This window comes from Octodon degus, unplaced genomic scaffold (genome assembly GCF_000260255.1).
Source record: "Octodon degus isolate 3935 unplaced genomic scaffold, OctDeg1.0 scaffold00084, whole genome shotgun sequence".
Lineage (NCBI taxonomy): Eukaryota > Metazoa > Chordata > Mammalia > Rodentia > Octodontidae > Octodon > Octodon degus.
Genome location: NW_004524660.1, coordinates 11,643,332 through 11,660,339, shown reverse-complemented (window position 1 = coordinate 11,660,339; position 17,008 = coordinate 11,643,332). Strand labels below are relative to the sequence as shown.

The window sequence follows — 17,008 nt, the reverse complement described above, 5'->3', positions numbered from 1 at the left end:
TCCTGGGCCGCCGGCAAGGGCGGGCGCGGGGGCCGCCGGGCGCCGGAGAGTCGGCGCTCAGGGGCTGAGGCGAGGTCGGCGCGACGCGGGGACTGCGCCGGGGACGCTCGGGCAGCTGGGCGAGCAGGTGAAGCGACACGTCGGTGGTGACGCCGACCGTTGACTGAGGAATGTGCTGGGCGGAGAAGGAAGAGGTCCTGAGGAGAGGGGCGTGTCAGGGAATGAAAACGGCTGTGTGCTCCTGCGAGCCGAGCCGGCCGGGCGCGGGGCCAGCGGGCGGGCAGGGCTCCCCGGGGACCGCACCCAGGACTCCTGCGCGGCCTGCGACCCTGTGCTCGGCACTCGCACCCGAAGGCTCCTGGCGCCCGTGGAGCCAGGGGACGTGAAGAAATGGAAAAGCTGCCCGTGGTAGGCGAGTGTGTGTGTGTGTGTGTGTGTGTGTGTGTGTGTGTGTTTTGGAGGAGGGCTCTGAATATTGTGGGACTAAGGATTTTAACCAGCGTTTTTATTTAGATCATCGAAAGCTGGGAATATAGCTTAGCGGCATAAGCGCCGTCCCGAGTTAGATTCTCGGAAAAACAAAACAAAAATCATCGAAAGCGCTTCTTAATTCAAGAAACTTAGTTCAAATGAATTAAAAATAATGTCAAATGGAATGATGGGCCTTAGCTTTAGAAAACAACTTAAATCTCATTACTGTAGAGTAGAAACCCAAATCTTGTATTACGTTATCTTATATGTAGTATTTGAAGATGGAGCTATAGCTAAGTTTTTATTAACCTTCAGTAGTTAAACCTTTGGTAGTTATAGATATTTCACTTGGGTTATCTTAGTTTCATTGGTAAATTCAGATTGCTTCCTTGAAAAGGGATGGCGTTTGTCTCTGTCTCTCTCTGTCTCTTTCTCTCTCTGTCTCTGTGTCTCTGTCTCTGTCTCTGTCTCTCTCTGTCTCTCTCTGTCTCTCTCTCTCTGGAAGGCGGAAGAGAGCTTAGTGTCGCAGACCTGCCTAGAAAGCACTATGTCCTGCATTGGATTCCAGGTATATGCGCTCCCCCCCCCCCCCAAGCTCTAGTGATCCTCTTCCCTCTGTGCAACACCATATCCAGCTCTACATTTACATTTCTAATCCTTTTTTCCCTAGGTCTTCACCTTTCATTCTTACCTTCACTGTGTGCATCTTAACTTCCGAACTCCACTTGCTGCTTTCAGCCTGTTCACCATAAAGTCAGTCTTCTTCATAATTGCTCCCCTTTCCATCTTTCAGTACTAGGACTACATCCCAGGGCCTTGAGCATGCTGGACAAGTGTTTACTCCTAGTTCTGTGTCATTACTTTTAAAATCCAAAGGTCTTATACCATCTTTTGGTCATTTTTCTCTCGGAAATACTCAGTAACCTTTCTCTCTCCTTCCTTCCTTCCTTCCTTCCTTCCTTCCTTCCTTCCTTCCTTCCTTCCTTCCTTTGTCATTTTGAGACAAGATCTTGCTGTGCAACTCAGGCTGGCCTTGAGCTCACTTGTAGCCCAGGCTGGTCTGGAACTTGTAATGATCCTTCTACCTCAGCCTCCTGAGTGCTTGAATTATAGGTGTGCACCACCATGCCTGGCTACTCAGTGACTTTCTGTTGGCTCCAGGATAGTTTTTTGTTTGTTCATTTGTTTGTTTCTTATTTAGTTTTGATAGTGCTGGGGGTAGAATTTAGGGCATCATGCCTGCTAGGTAAGTGCTCTGTCACTGAGCTATGTCCCCAGCCCAGAATAAATTTTAAAATATCATTCAAAGCCCATCAAAGTTTAAATCTTACTGGGGCATGGTGATATATTCCAGTAATTCCAGTACTCTGAAGGCTGAGGGAAGAGGATTTCTTGAGAGTTTGAGGCCAGTGTGGGCTACATAGTGAGTTCAGTGCCAGCCCTGTACTACAAAGCAAAACCTTATTTCAAAAAAACAAGACAAAAACCCCAAAACAGCAACAAACCCACCCCCAAAACTTTGCATAACTCACATCAATATTACCCTCTTCATTTTTAAAAAATTACTTTATGCCATATGTCCTAAATTTTTAATTTATGTATGGGGCTGGCGTGGCATGTGGTACCAGGGATTGAACCTGGGTTCTTGCACTTGCCAGGCGGGCACTTAGACCACCAAGCTGTTTCCCCAGCCCCATGTGCTGTTTGTTAGCTAAACTAAAGCAATGTGAAGTGGGGTTGCTCAAATGTTATATGCCTACTTGCTTTGACCTTCTTGTAGTTTTTTCCCTTAAGGAAAGCCTTTCTCATTATCTTTGTGGAAATTCTACCCTTTAGTACCTTAAAATCTGTTTCTTTCCTATGAAACTATAAAATCTACCATTTGTCTGAAACATTCTTTTTCTCGCGTGGAATCCTTATAAGTCTTAAGTACTATGTCTAGTACTTGCTAAATCTACATTGTATTACAGCTATTTGAGAGGCTTTTTTTTTTTTTTTAAATCCCTACTAGAATGTAAGCTTTCTAAAGAAAGTAATTGTACTTTTAAATTTATCACTTTTTTGTGGTGGGGGGTATGGAAATCAAACTCAGGACTTTGTACTTGCTAGACAGGCAATGAGCTTTCTCCTCAGCCAAAATTTATCACTTTAATACTTGAACATAATATCAAGATATTTTGCACTGTTCATTTAAAAAAATTTTTTTAAAGTCTTATTTATTTATTTGATACAAGGTCTCATTGTGCAGCTCAGACTCTAGTGATCATCCTGCTCAGCCTCTCTTAGTGCTGAGATTACAGATGTACACCACCAAACCTGGTTTTGTTGGCTGGCACTGTGCACCCTGGGTTCTTGGGCTGGCATGGCATGTGGTACTGGGGATCAAACCCAGCTTTTGCTGTTAAATGTTATATTAAATGATATGATAAACTCTTACATTGCTTGTAGTTGTGAGGATAACTCCTGTATAAACTTTTTCCCAATTTTTTTAATAACCTTATATGAAAATGCCTCTTGTATTTCAGTACCTCATTTGATCCTAGTAATAAATCTTTTTTTTCTTTTTTGTTTTTTTTTTCTGAGACAGGATCTTGCTATACAATGCAGTTCAGGCTGGCCTTGAACTCACTTTATAGCCAAGGTTGGTCTTGAATTTGCAACGATCCTCCTGCCTTAGTCTCTGAGGTATTATAGGCATTTGCCACTACACCTGGCTAGCCTAGTAATAAATCTTTGAGGTAGAACATTTATTATAACTTTTAGTAGGTAAAAAGGACAGACAAGTCAAATAATTTACATTTGCTCTCACATATTTCTTTTACTTAATAGGAATTCAATATGTTGAACGGATGGCTGGATCAATAATAGAATCGATGGAAATAATTTCTTAGTTGAAAACCTAATCTTGCCATTTGGCAGTTGAAAAGTATGACTTTTCAAGGCTTTTTCCTTTCATGAAACGTTTTGAGAGGAGGATCTATTTGATGTCAGTCAACTATGGAAATTTATTTTACAGTAGTAGGGACTGCATACAGGGCTTTGATCATGCGTTCAGCAAGTACTGTCACTGACCTCTGTGCCCAGTTCTCAGCTTTGGGATTTTTGTTTTGATGAAATTGCTTGAAATATATGAGTAAACTGTAAACCTGTCTGGGTAACTGAAATAACTTGAACATCAAATTAGTAGTTAATAATGTCATTCATGAGAATTAATTAATTTATATGTTTTACAGTACTGGTGATTGAACTTAGGACCTTGCAAGTGCTAGTCAGGGACTCTCATTGAGCTAAATTCCCAACCCTTTTTAATTTTGTCTGTCTTGATTTTATTTGCTTGTTCCTTGGGATGGCCTTAAAGTTATGATCCTCTTGTCTTAGACTCCCAAGTGGGAGGGATTCTAATTGTGCATCAGTGTACTTGACTAGGAATGAATTTGTTATTGAAGTTTAGATTAGTGTGAATTGGTAGTTTAATGCAGGCTTTAGCCCTCAAAAAAGAGCACGTGTGCACCAAGTATGTTCAACTTAATTGTTTACATTAATGTAGGACTGTATTGCTCTGGTTCTCAGTTTTGTTTGATATAATTTTCCTTTTTTTGTTTTTTGAAAGACAGTGCCCCTGAGTTGCCCAGGCTGGAATAAGACTCATTTTGTCAGGTGATCATCCCCCAGAGCTGCCCAAGTTGGGTGAGATAGCTCAGTGGACTAAGCACCTGCTTAGGCAAGCGCAGTGGACCAGGGTTCAATCCCAGGTACCACATGCCATGCTGGTGACAGAGTCCAAGCAGGGTGGCACATGCCTGTGATCCCAGCACTGGGGAGGCTGAAAACAGGAGGATCACTAAGAGCCCGAACTGCATAGTGAAAAAAAAAAAGCTGCCCAAGTAGCTGGCATGCACCACTATGTAAGGCTTGCTTTATATTCTTTTTAAAAAATTACCTAAGCTTTAAAAACTTTTATTAGTACATAATGATTACATTCATCGTGGGAAGTTGGTCCACGTACACATACATAACCCATTTTAACCTCTCCTTGATTTATATTCTTTATTATTCTTTTTTATTTTATTTTATATTCTTTAATAACTACCCTATGATTCCCATTTTAGAGATGAGGGAAGGAAGGGACACAGATGTTACTGCAGTCTGACCCAGAGGCAAAGTATTGTGACTGATCCTTGAACACTTACCCATATTTTTTGGGATGGGTGTTTTTGAGACAGTCTCTCTGTATAGTTCAGACTGGCCTTGAACCCTGAGTAATCTTTCTGCTGAAGCCTTCTTGTGTCACCATCCAGCTTCTTAAACATGCGTAAACATAGATTTTACTGCAAAGAGCGTGGGCTGAAGTCTTGTTTCAGTTTGAGCTCTGACATGATATACAAGGTGATCTATATATTTAATATCTCGGAATCTCAGTTTCTTAAGTCTGTAAAACAAGTGACAACTCTCTTTTAAACACTAAGTTTGTTTGTTTGTTTATTTATTTATTTATTTTTTGGCGGAACCAGGGATTGAACTCAGGCCCTTACACTTGCCAGGCAAGCGCTTATTCTACTGATCCATCTCCCCGGCCCCACACTAATATTTAAATGAGATAATGTTTATCAATGTCTGTTAGGCTGACATGTTGTAGATGCTCAAAACTATTAGTTTAACTTCTCTTAATGAAGTTAGAGTAATTAGAAACATTTAATGAGAACTAGTTTTAAGTTGCATCAGTCTTCTATGTATTGTACAGAAAGATTTAGTTCATAAAGGGATCATTGTCTTCTTAGGATTGATGTATTGTGGACTTCATTTATATTGACAAATGCAACCCAGTAAATGCCTAATATGTGTCAGAGGCTGATAAGCTATAAGGAAATACAATGATAAATAAAAGAAGAAAATGTATATATCAACAGATTAGTTTGAGTGCTGTTATCTTCAAAATGGCATGGAAGTATAGTAGGGGAAAGGATACATTTCCTTGGAAGACTTAGAAAACTTCAGTGAGAGGAGACCTGTATTTTCAAACCTGTAAGATACATAAAGGTTCTAGTAGTAGAAAAGAGGTAAGAGTTTCTTACTTTTTTTTTTTTTTTTTGTCCTAGGAATGGAACCCAGGCCTTCACATAGAGTAGGCATGTGCTCTACTGTTCACCTCCAGCCCTACAAATTTTTTTCCCCCAAGACAAATATTTGTTCAGAAAATCTAGGAAGGAGTGTGTTTGCCATTGGTAGTAGTTTATGGCAGAAGATTTAGGCTGGGGCCAGATGAGGAATTGTTTTATGTGAGAGAATTTGGGCTATATTTTTATTTGGTAGTCAGTTAAACTTTATAATTGCTAAGGAATTCGATCAGATCTACATTTCATTAAGATATCTTCTGTACAGAGGATAGAATTGAAAGTCTGAAGCCTGTTGCCTCAGCTAGTAGGTAGTGACGTGGGACTCACATAGATACTGAACAGTAAATATTGGACAAACATAATTAATGCAATTTCATATTCTATGAGGATAGATTTGAGAGTTTGAAGCCTATCGCAGTTACTAGGCAGAGTGACGTGAGACTTGAATAGTAAATATTGAGCAAACATAATTAATGCAGTTCATGTGTTACAGTTTGAACCCATAAACGTATAGTACGTATATAAATTTCTAAGACTGTTAGGTTTACCAGGGAGGGGTTGCTGTTTTATGTTTAGAAAGAGTGGTGGTTAAAAAGAACCAAGAAACTATACAACATTCTAGCATTGGAAACTCCATCGTTTGGGGGAAGGAATAGTCTTCCATTAATTTTTTTTAAAAATTACTTATTTAATATCTTAGGGAAGGATCTACAGGGTCTCACTGCATAAATCAGACTCATAGTGATCCGCCTGTTTACAGCCTCCCAAGAGCTGGGATTATAGGACCGCCACCACAGCCAGTCTCAATTGCTGTCTCAGTGTACCCCAGAGGAGCAGGCCTGGGGATCAAGGCTGTAATCCACTGAGCTATTTGGCCGGCCCTAGTCTTCCATTAATTACCCAACAGAGTCACCAGCTATCTTGCACTGGCCAGGCAAGCACATATTCTACTAAGCCATCTCCCCAGCCCCACCAGCTACCATTGATAAGCATATTTTCCTAAAATGTTTATCATTTGTGAATACTATGAATTAAAGTTTTGCTTTTCTTCCTCTGGTACTGGGATTGAATCCAGGGCCTTCCCCCACTGAGCTATATCCCCAGCTGTTTTTTATTTTGAGAGAATGTTTCATTTTAAATTGCTAAATTGCCCAGGCCTGGCTTGATTTTGCAGTCCTCTTGCCCCAGCCATTCTGGGTGCTGGGATTACAGGCATGTGCCTCCATAGTGGAGGGCCCTCAACTTTTTCAGGTTTATCATCAGGCTGAATTAAAAACATGAGCCAGGATTGATGGTGCAGGCCTGTAATTCCAGCACTCGGAAGGTGAAGGCAAGAGAATCTAAAGTTGCAGGCCAACTGAACTGCAGAGACAGTTCAAAGGCCAGTCTGGATTATACAGAAGACATTATATACAATAGATGTCTCACAGAAAGAAAAGAGAGAGAGAGAGTGACTATGAATATGAATGAGCATGAGCATTCTTTTTTCTTTTGATGCTGGAAATTGAACCCCAGGCTCTTGCTCATGTTAAGCATGTAGGGGGGCTTACAGGTTAGCCCAGTTATTTAAAGTGCCTTGGGCAAACTCAGTCAGGCACAGGGGACCGTGGTTTGATCCCCAGCTCCACAAGCCACACCAGACCTGCCCTTAAGGCAGCCTAAGCTAGCCCCCCCCATAAAAAATCTCATATTAAGCATGTATTCTGTTAATGACTATGTCCTCAACCCTGAAGCCTTATAATATTTCAGGTATCTACAATACTTTGATTCTGTAGGGTCTGAAGTTGAGATAATGAACTGACCTAGAGCAAGATAGAATGAGGATAAACTTGAACCTTGTGGAACCATTAGTAGAGTCATACTTGTCCTTGTTTTTTCTTGTTATACTTTATATTTTATTTTCCTATTATAGCAGTTTATTATTTATTTTTTTTTTTTTTTTTTTTTTAGACAGGGTCTCACCATGTAATTTAGGCAGGCTTTAAACTCACTGTGTAGCCCAGGCTGGCCTCAAACTGATGGCAATCCTTCTACCTTAGCCTCCTGAGTGCTGGGTCTACAGGTGTGTGCCACCATGTCTTGCTTATTTATACTATTTATTTTCTCACCTTGTTTCTTGAGTTGTTTGAATAATACATGGTGTGTGTGTGTGTGTGTGTGTGTGGTACCAGGAATCAAACTTAGGACCTTGTACTTGGGAGGCTGGTGCTGAACCTGCAGGGGCCATGTCCCTGGGCCCATGTTTATTGTTTTGTGAGGCAGGATCTTGCTATGTAATTCAGGCTGACTTTGAACTCACTATGTATCCCTGCCTGATGATTGAAGTTGGAGTGATGCTCCTGCTTCAGGCTCCAGAGTGTTAGGATTATAGATGTACATTACCACACTCTGCTAATATGTCTTCTATGCTAATTAATTCTGTGAAGAAATAAATTGTCTTAGGCATTATTGTATTCATAATGCTCGTCACAACTCAGATTTATAGTGATCCTCCTGTTTTCAGCCTCCCTGATGCTGGGATTACAGGCATGTGCCACCATGCCTAGTCTTAGTGGCTGGCTCAGCGTGTGGCATGTGGTGCCAGGGATGGAACCCCTGTCCCTGCACTTGCCTAAGCAGGTGCTTAGTCTGCTGAGCTGTCTTGCTGACCCAGTCTTGCGTCTTTCATACTAGGAAAGAACTAGTACAATTAATAGTCCTTTTTCTATGGCTGAACACAGGATCATAGCTGGTATTTAGAACTACCTTTGTCTGTTACCCATTCTTTATTCCATTGACCTTCAGCAATCACCTCAGCACATCTTGATTCTTTCCCTGTTGGAGTGACCCTTAGTCAATCCTGAAAATTCTAGACTATTTGTTATTCTGCCTGCATTAGGTGTTATATTTCTTAATGACTTTAGTGTCTTTTTTTTGTTTGTTTGTTTTTTGAGACAGGGTCTCACTATGTAGTTCCGGTTGGCCTTGAACTCACTATTAGCCCAGACTGATCTCTAATTTGCAGTGATCCTCCTGCTTCAACCTCTGGACTATGGTGTTCACCATAGCCTTCTCATTGACTTCAATAACGGCACAGTAACCTACTCTATCTGTATTCTTTCTTTCCTCCACCTTGGAGTAATAGTCTAATTTCCCATTGATAGTCTGTGTCAATCATTACTGAAAATATTGTGACTCCTGTTTTTGGTTTGTTTTTTTTTTTTTTTGCAGAACCGGGGATTGAACTTAGGCCCTTGCGCTTGCCAGGGAAACGCTTATTCCACTGAGCCATCTCCCCAACCCTGTGACTCCCCGTTTAACTTGTTTCCTTAGAGGCACAAGGGGATCAAAAGGAACAGAGGGAAGTCTTAGCTTCCAGTTCACTAGTATCATTGTTGTGCTTCTTGGTACAAGAATCCCACCCTCTGAAACTAAGACTTCTAAGCCCACAGAACATGTCAGGAACAGAAAGCAAAAATTTTGCTAGTGGGTCACTCTGGGTTATGGTGAGTGGTACAATTCCCACCTCCGCACCTTGCTTCCTGGACATGTGACTGCTGGCTATGGGAAACACAGTACCATCTATTGGACACAGATTCAAAGCATACAGTCTTTTGAAGAACCTTGCCTCAGTCCTAGAAGCTTTTGCCACTTATCTGGGGCTGTAATTGTACCTTTAAAACACTTATCTGGGGCTGTAATTGTACCTTTTACTTTTCTGTCAACTCAGCTGCTTTTGGATGGTGAGGAACATGAGCCCATTGCCTCACTTCTTTGGATGTAAAATGTGTTCCTTGATCAGAAGCAGTGCTATATGGAATTCCATGGTGGTGGATAAGGTGTTCCACGGATGGCAGTTTAGCAGAAGCATTACGTGCAGGGAAGGCAAATCCATATCCAGAATAAGTGACTATCCTAGTATGGACAAGGCACTGTCCCTTCATGGTGGAAGTGGTCCAATATAATCAACCTATCACGAGGTTGCAGGTTGATCACCCCAGAAATTGTGCCATATTGGGAGTCTTAATTACTTTTCTCTTGTTGCTGAGACCAAATGCCTAACATTCAGAGTTAAAGGGGAAAAATTTAATTTAGCTCACAGTATATAGAGGTTTCAGTCCATAGTGAGCTGGCTCCAAATCAGGGTGGCATGGAAGACAGGCATTGCAGGAAAAAAAGTTATGGTAGGCAGATGGTAGCAAAGCAAGCAAGAGACAAGATGAACATTTCTATTCTTTGTACAATATGGCAGTGCCAAACCAATCAGTGGACTGATTTAGCAATCACCCATCCTTAATCCTACAACCCATGATCCTAGCACTGCACCATGAATCAGTCTATACTCTAGATTCAGCCACCTCTGAGAAAGCCTCACCTATGACTGCATGAGGCTTTGCGGGGACATTGAAACACAAGTTGTAAGATCAGTGCTAACTCAAAGTTGCAGAGTAGTGAATACAGTTCGATATTATATATGTTATATATGTAAAATATTTAGGATTTAAAGATGTATCTGTATATTTATATGAAAATTTAAAAATAGACCTGAATATATACTCTGTTTTGGTTACTTTTCTCTTGTTGCTGGGACAAAATACCTGACACCCAAAATTAAGGAAGGAAAGGTTTATTTAAGTTCACAGTATAAGGAGGTTTTAGTCCATACTCAGCTGGCTCCAAAGCATAGTGCACATGACAAAGGGCAGTAGTTCATGCTGGCAGAAAACAGCACAACAGCAAGAACAGAAAAGGGAGGAGCAGGTTCAGTAGCAAGCCTCTTTCCTTCCCTTATGTTGCATGCAGGCTATCTGCCTTAGGAAAAGTGTAGCACTCATACTCATAATTCCAGCATTGGATCATGAATTAATCACAAACTCTTGTTTTTTTTTGGCAGAATTGGGGATTGAACTCAGGCCCTTGCACTTGCCAGGCAAGTGCTTATTCTACTGAGCTATCTCCCAGACCTCTAATCACAAACTCTTGAAGCCCATCCAGTGACCGCATTGAGACTTTGGTGGTGGGGGGTACATCTAGACACAAACCATAACATACTCCAAATTAATAAGAGATTATTTTACAAAGGGGCAAAGGAATATATGACTTGGAGCTGTGGATGAAAGACAACTTTGACATTAATTTTAATATTGTTTTAAAAGGAGGAAAGAAGGCAGCCCACTTAGGACTCCTTCTGTGTCTCTCAGACAGAAGATTTCCCCAACAAATATTTTCCGCTCTTTAATTAAAAAAAATCAAGAAAAATAAAGAACAAGAGATAAGCAGATGTTACAGAACTGAAGCTTTTTAATTCTTTTTTTTTTTTTTGTCAGTAATCGGTTTTATTTGGCATCACAATTTTTTCTATCATCAATGTTTAATTTATATTTTTAATAATAATTTTATTGAGAAACAAATAGCAATTGAAGCTTTTTAATTCTGAATGGTGAAATTATATACATATGTTACATTCTTTTTTTTTTTTTTTTGGTGGAACTGGGGATTGAACTCAGGCCCTTGCGCTTGCCAGGCAAGTACTTACTTTACTGAGCTAACTCCCCAGCTCCACATTCTTTTTTTTTTTAATGTTTCCTTTATTTATTTCTCTCTCTTTTTTTTTTTTTAATGGTCAGCTCAGCCCACCCTGGGGGCGGAGCTGGCATGGCATGTGGTGCTGGGGATCGAACCAAGGTCCCTGCATGCTTGCCTAAGCAGGCGCTTTAGACTACTGAGCTATCTCGCCAGCCCCCATATGTTATATTCTTGATACACTTACTATATTTATACAATTCTATTGTTTTTTGTTTGTTTTTTGAGACAGAATTTGTTTTTGTTTTTATCTTTTTGAGACAGGGTCTCTGAACTAAGGCTGGCCTTGAACTCACTTTATTCCCAGGTTGTTCTCAAATGATCCTCCTGCCTCAGCCTCCTGAGTGCTGAGATTACAAGTGTGCACAGCCATGTCCAGTGAGGCAAGGGTCTTACTATGTAGTTCAAGCAGTCCTTGAACTCACTGTAGCCAGGCTGGCCTTGGGTTTGCAGTAATCTTCTTACCTTAGCCTCTTCTGTGCTGGGATTACAAGTGTGTACCACTACATCTGTTTTATTATTTTGTTTTTAATAAGGAAAGTTATTATTTTATTTTTTAAAAATTTTATTTATTTATTTATGTGTGTTTATTTATTTATTTGTGTGTGTGTGTGTGTGTGTGTGTGTGTGGCCAGCTCAGCCCACCAGGGGGCGGGGCTGACTGGCATGTGGTGCTAGGAGATTGAACCGCGGTCCCTGTGCTTTGCTAAGCTTGTTCTAAGTAGGTGCTTTAGACCACTGAGCCATCTCACCATCCCCTACATCTGTTTTATAATTCTCATTTTTTCTCAAGAAAAATCTATTACACTGTAGGAGAATGTAGAACTTTGTGACTGTAAAACATTTTCCCCCCAGTCCTAGAGATTGAATGTAGGCCTTGGGCAGCACGATAAAACTTTTTTTTTCCTTTTTGCAGTAGGGTTTCATTGTGCAGTCCAGAAAAATACTGACTGACTGTCTGTCTGTCTTTCTTTCACAGGTACCAGGAATTGAACTCAGGACCTTGAGTTTGTCAGGCAGGCACTATACCCCTGAGCTAAATTCCTGGCCACTGTGAAGTTCAGGCTGGCCTTGAAATCATTTTGTAGCCCTGGTTGGCCTTGAATACTCAGCAATCCTCCTGCCTCAGTCTCTTGAGTGCTGGGATTATAGGTATACACCACCATGCCTGACTTTATTTTCTATATAACTAAGAGGTCCAAATGGTTGTGTTAGCTTTCTGTTGCTGTAACAGATATACCTCAGATAACTTAAAAGGGAAACATCTATTTTAGTTCATAGTTTGAGATTTCAGTCCACAGTTTCTTGACTCCATTGCTTTGCACAGGAAACATGTGGGAGAGCAATGTTGCTCCCTCATGGCAGCCAGGGAGGAGAGACAAAAGAGGGAGGGGAAGAAGCCAGAGACATGATAGAGTTTTCCCATGCTTGCCCCTAAAGATCTACTTTCTTCAACCAGACCCAACCTCTTAAGGTTTCCCTGACCTCTCAGCAGCTTCTGTGTTATACTTGTCCACACCCATACTCTCAACCAGTAGATCCAGCAGTACACTCATCCAATGAGGTTAGAGCTGTCATGATCAGTCACCTTTCAGTGATCCTACGTGAACATTGCTACCACCTTGGGACCAAGCCTCCCAACATATGAGCTCTTGAGGGGCTTTTAGGTCCACACTGTAAAAGTTGTTGCAATCCTTTGAGTAGGAATATGACATGGATTAGATACTCCCACCCCCCCATACTATCAAATTTCTGGGGCTCTAGGGATTTGCAGATAACTGAAATAAGTAACAAAAAATTGACGGAAATTAACCAAATTTTCATTGAATTCATTGAGTAATATCGGTGTGATAATACAATTTAAAATTTTCCTTTTAAAAAAATATGGAGGATCATTGAGAGTTCAAGACCAGCCTGGGCTACAAAGTGGACTTAAGGCCAGCCTTAACTGCATAGGGAGACCTGTCTCAATCAATCAGTCAGTCAATAAATAAATAAGCAAGCTGGGTGTGGTGGCACATGCCTGTAATCTGAGCGTTTGGGAGGCTGAGACAGGAGGATCACCTTGAGTTCAGGGCCAGCCTGGGCTTCCTAACCAAGTTCAAGGCCAGCCTGCACTATGTAGTGAGACCCTGACACAAAAGGAATGGGGACAGTAATTTGTGGACTTCCCCCCCCCCCACCTGCCTTTTTTTGGTGGTTCTGGGTATATAACTCAGATCTTGCACATGCTAAGTAAGCACTTTACCACTGAGCTATATTCCTAGCCCTATTGAGTGGTTAGAAAGTGACCTTTAAGTTTTCATGTACAAAGAAGTTAGGTACATTATGATCTTGGTAACACAGAATAAACAAAAGACTTCCTTGAACCAATAGAAGTCATTGTTTGACATCTTCCAGGAGAATTAGATCATATGCCAAATATGAGGTGTTGGCAACTTTTTTTCTGCGTAGAGATAAAGGCACCAGGATGTCCTAGACTTTTATAGTGCCATGTAGTGTGAGGCAGGGAAGCTGATATTTAGCCATATAACTTGATATTTCTAAATAGTAGTTATAAGTCATCTAACTTTGTTATTCACTATATTCTTCATTTTTATTTTTTATTTTTATTTTTTCATACCAGGGATTGAACTCAGGACTTTGTGCTTGCCAGGTAGGCACTTATGCTGCTGAGCTATCTCTCAGTCCTCTTCATTTTTAAAACGATTACATCACATGATTTCTAAATTATCATTTACCTCTAAAATGCTTTAAATTTTTTTTTTAATGTTAAGATTCCTTATTTGTTGAAACTGTCCTTCCGATATGATTTGAAACTGTCTCATTGCTGTTTGTCAATAAAACTTTGAAAAAAAAAAAAAAGATTCTTTTGCTACTTCATGTTTACAAAAGTGAGATAGCTGGTTTGTAAAAATGTCTATGTATTCTTTCCAGTGAGCTTGGTCTTCTGTCTAACAAAGTGGTATATTTATTAAATCTTTGTCTCTGAGATTCAAATGAAATTATTTGGATAATTTCCCTCAATAATTATATGTTCATTTAAGGTGACAAATAAAACATGGGGATGTAGCTGAGTGAGTGAGTGCTTGCTTATCATGCATAATGCCCTGAGTTCAATCCTCAGTGTCAAAAAAATAAAAATAAAAAAATTATCCTTATATTCATGGTGTAGCATTGTTTGTCTTTAGAGTATGATTCAGTTGAAAGGAGGAATAGGCAAATTTAGTAAGTTTGGCTTTTGTGTTTTCCAGAATAGATTTTTCTGTAACCATGATACTTGTCTCACATAAGTACTGAATAATGATTGTTTAATCTTTTTTAAAAAATATATGCAGGCCGGCTGGGTAGCTCAGTGGACTAAAGTGCCTGTTTAGGCAGAGTGCAATGGCCAGGGTTTCATCCCTGGTGTGCTGGGCCAGTCCTCCCCCTGGGGTGTGCTGAGAAGCCATTGAGACTGGGCATCATGGCGCGTGCCTGTAATCCCAGCACTTGGAAGGCTGAAGACAGGAGAGTCATTACAAGTCCGATCTATGTAATGAGATCCTGTAGACCCTGTAATATATATATATATATATATATATATATATATATATAGTTATCAATATAGTTGTGGGAGCAAAGTGGTCATATCTAGAAACATAAATGGCAGCTTGATTCTCAGAGCTGTAAAGAATTAAAACAGATTTCATATTCAAAGAATTTGAGGTAAAAGAATCATGGAAATGGTGAGGTGAGGAATACAATGACAGAACATCCTTGGCATTAATCCAGAAATGTCAGAACCAATGCAGAAGCTAAGAGTAAAGCCTGGTGAGAAATACCATTTATTACTCTATCCTCAACCTTTATTTATTTATTTTTTAACCTTTATTTTTTAAAATCAATTTTATTTAGTTTTACTTTACAATAAAATATACTCATTTTAGTTGTGAAATTCAGTGGGTTCTAATAAATGCATATAGTCATATAACTACCACACAAAATATTTCCACTGCAACATAAAGTTCTGCTATCTCTTTCCAGTTAACTCAGCCCCAGCCCTTGGCTGCAGACAGGCATAAATTTGCATCTACCAATTCAGGTTAGCTTTGCCTTACCTGAAATCTTATATAAATGGCGTTACATAGTATAGATTGGTATCAGCGAATTTGTAGCTTATATATCACTTTTTGTTATTTTAGTATTATCAATGTTTTGTTCTCTTGTATTGCTGATTAGTTGACCTTTAGTGTGGATATGTAAGACCTTTGTTGGGTATTGAGAATATTTTTTGTCAAGATGTGGTTTGCTTTTTTATATTTTTACAATCTCTTTGGAAAAGCATTTCAATATTTAAAAAATTTTGATGATGTTTATTTTCTTCAATTTTGGTTCATAGCTTTTGTATCTGATTTAAGAAATCTTTGCTTCTCCCTACCTGGTTAACTTCTCTGGTATTTGCTTACCGGTTATTTAGAGATTGAGGGTTTTTTTGTTTTGTTTTGTTTTGTTTTTTTCTTTTCAGTGCTAGGCATTGAATCTAGGTCAAGTGTGCTAGACAGGCTGGTATTACTGAGATACATCCCCAGCCCTATAATAGGTTTGTTTGTTTGTTTGTTTTTTGGTGCCAGGAATTGAACTCAAGACCTTGTACTTGCTAGGTAGGCTGGGTTTTTGATCCATTTCTAGTTAGTATTTGGTACATGACACTTAAGAATAGTGGTTCCTTTAAATAGATATGTCATTCTAGAACTATCATTCAGAAAGACTGTCTTTTTTCTTTAGTATTTGGTCAAAAATCGTTTGACCACATGGCACAATGGACTCAATGTTTTTTTCAAGTTTATATGTTGCAATTCTAATTCCCAATGTGATGGGAGTAGGTAGTATTGCATTTAAGGGCTAATTAGTGGAGCCTTTGTGAATGAGCTTAGTACCTTTATAAAAATAGACTCCAGTGAAATTTCTGTTATCTCCTGCTATGGTTTGTGTCTAGGTATCCCCTAAAACCTCATGCAGTCTTTGGGGTGGCTTCTAGAGTTTGTGATAAATTCATGATCCCATTTGGGGATTATGGGTGTGAGCACTACCCCACCCTGGGGTGAGTAATCTGCATTACAGTGTAAGAAGGGGAGTGAGACTAGCTAGTTGCAGCTGCTGCCCCTCCCTTTGCTCTTTTCTGTTTTCCCCTGCCGTGAGCTATTGCCTGATGCTTTGTGCTGCTCTGCCTCGGAGCTAGCTGAGTATGGACTGAATCTCCACTAACTGTGAGCTAAATAAACATTCTTTTCTTTAATTGTGGATGTTAGTATTTTGTTCCAGAAATGAGAGAAAAGTAACTGAGACATTTGCCATGTGAGGATACAATGGATAAGAAAATTATCTGCAAACAGAAGAGAGGCCTCATCAAAATCTGACCATACTGGTGTTATAGTCTTAAACCTTTGGCTTCGAAAACTATGTGAAAGTTTAGTTTTTTTGTAAGTCATCAGATGTAAGGTACTTTGTTATCATATCCTGACTTGCCCAGGGTCTATAGTAATTGTGGAATATATTCTACTCCATTGACTTATTTTTATGTCTGTATCAATACCAATCTTAGTATAGCAGCTTTATAGAAAGCCTAATCATTTTTTCTTTCTTTTTTTTTTTTTTCTTGAGGTACTAGGGATTGAACTCAGGGCTGTATGTATACGAGGCTAGGAAAGCACTGTATCACAGAACTACACCCACAGCTTTTTAAAAAAAATTATTTTATGATAGTGTCTAACTTGTCACGGCTGGTCTCAAACTGTCCTAGATAGCTGGAGAAATAGGTCAAATTTGTTTTAATTGCCTATATCCTTTGTGGTTAAGTATTAATTTCTGATTTTTTTTTT

General features: G+C 39.8%; 1 protein-coding gene across 3 annotated transcripts in view; it reads left to right on the top strand.

The window, feature by feature from the left end:
• The first annotated feature begins 274 nt into the window (after positions 1–274).
• Slc35a3 (solute carrier family 35 member A3) overlaps positions 275–17,008 on the top strand; it is a 66,551-nt gene continuing 49,817 nt past the window's right edge. The window contains exon 1 of one of the 3 annotated variants that reach the window (XM_023721710.1): positions 275–408. In XM_023721710.1, the coding sequence (XP_023577478.1) occupies positions 391–408 (18 nt within the window). In that variant the 5' untranslated portion in view covers positions 275–390. The remainder of the gene's footprint in view (positions 409–17,008) is intronic. The other 2 variants (XR_002822273.1, XM_023721709.1) reach the window with 2 other exon arrangements.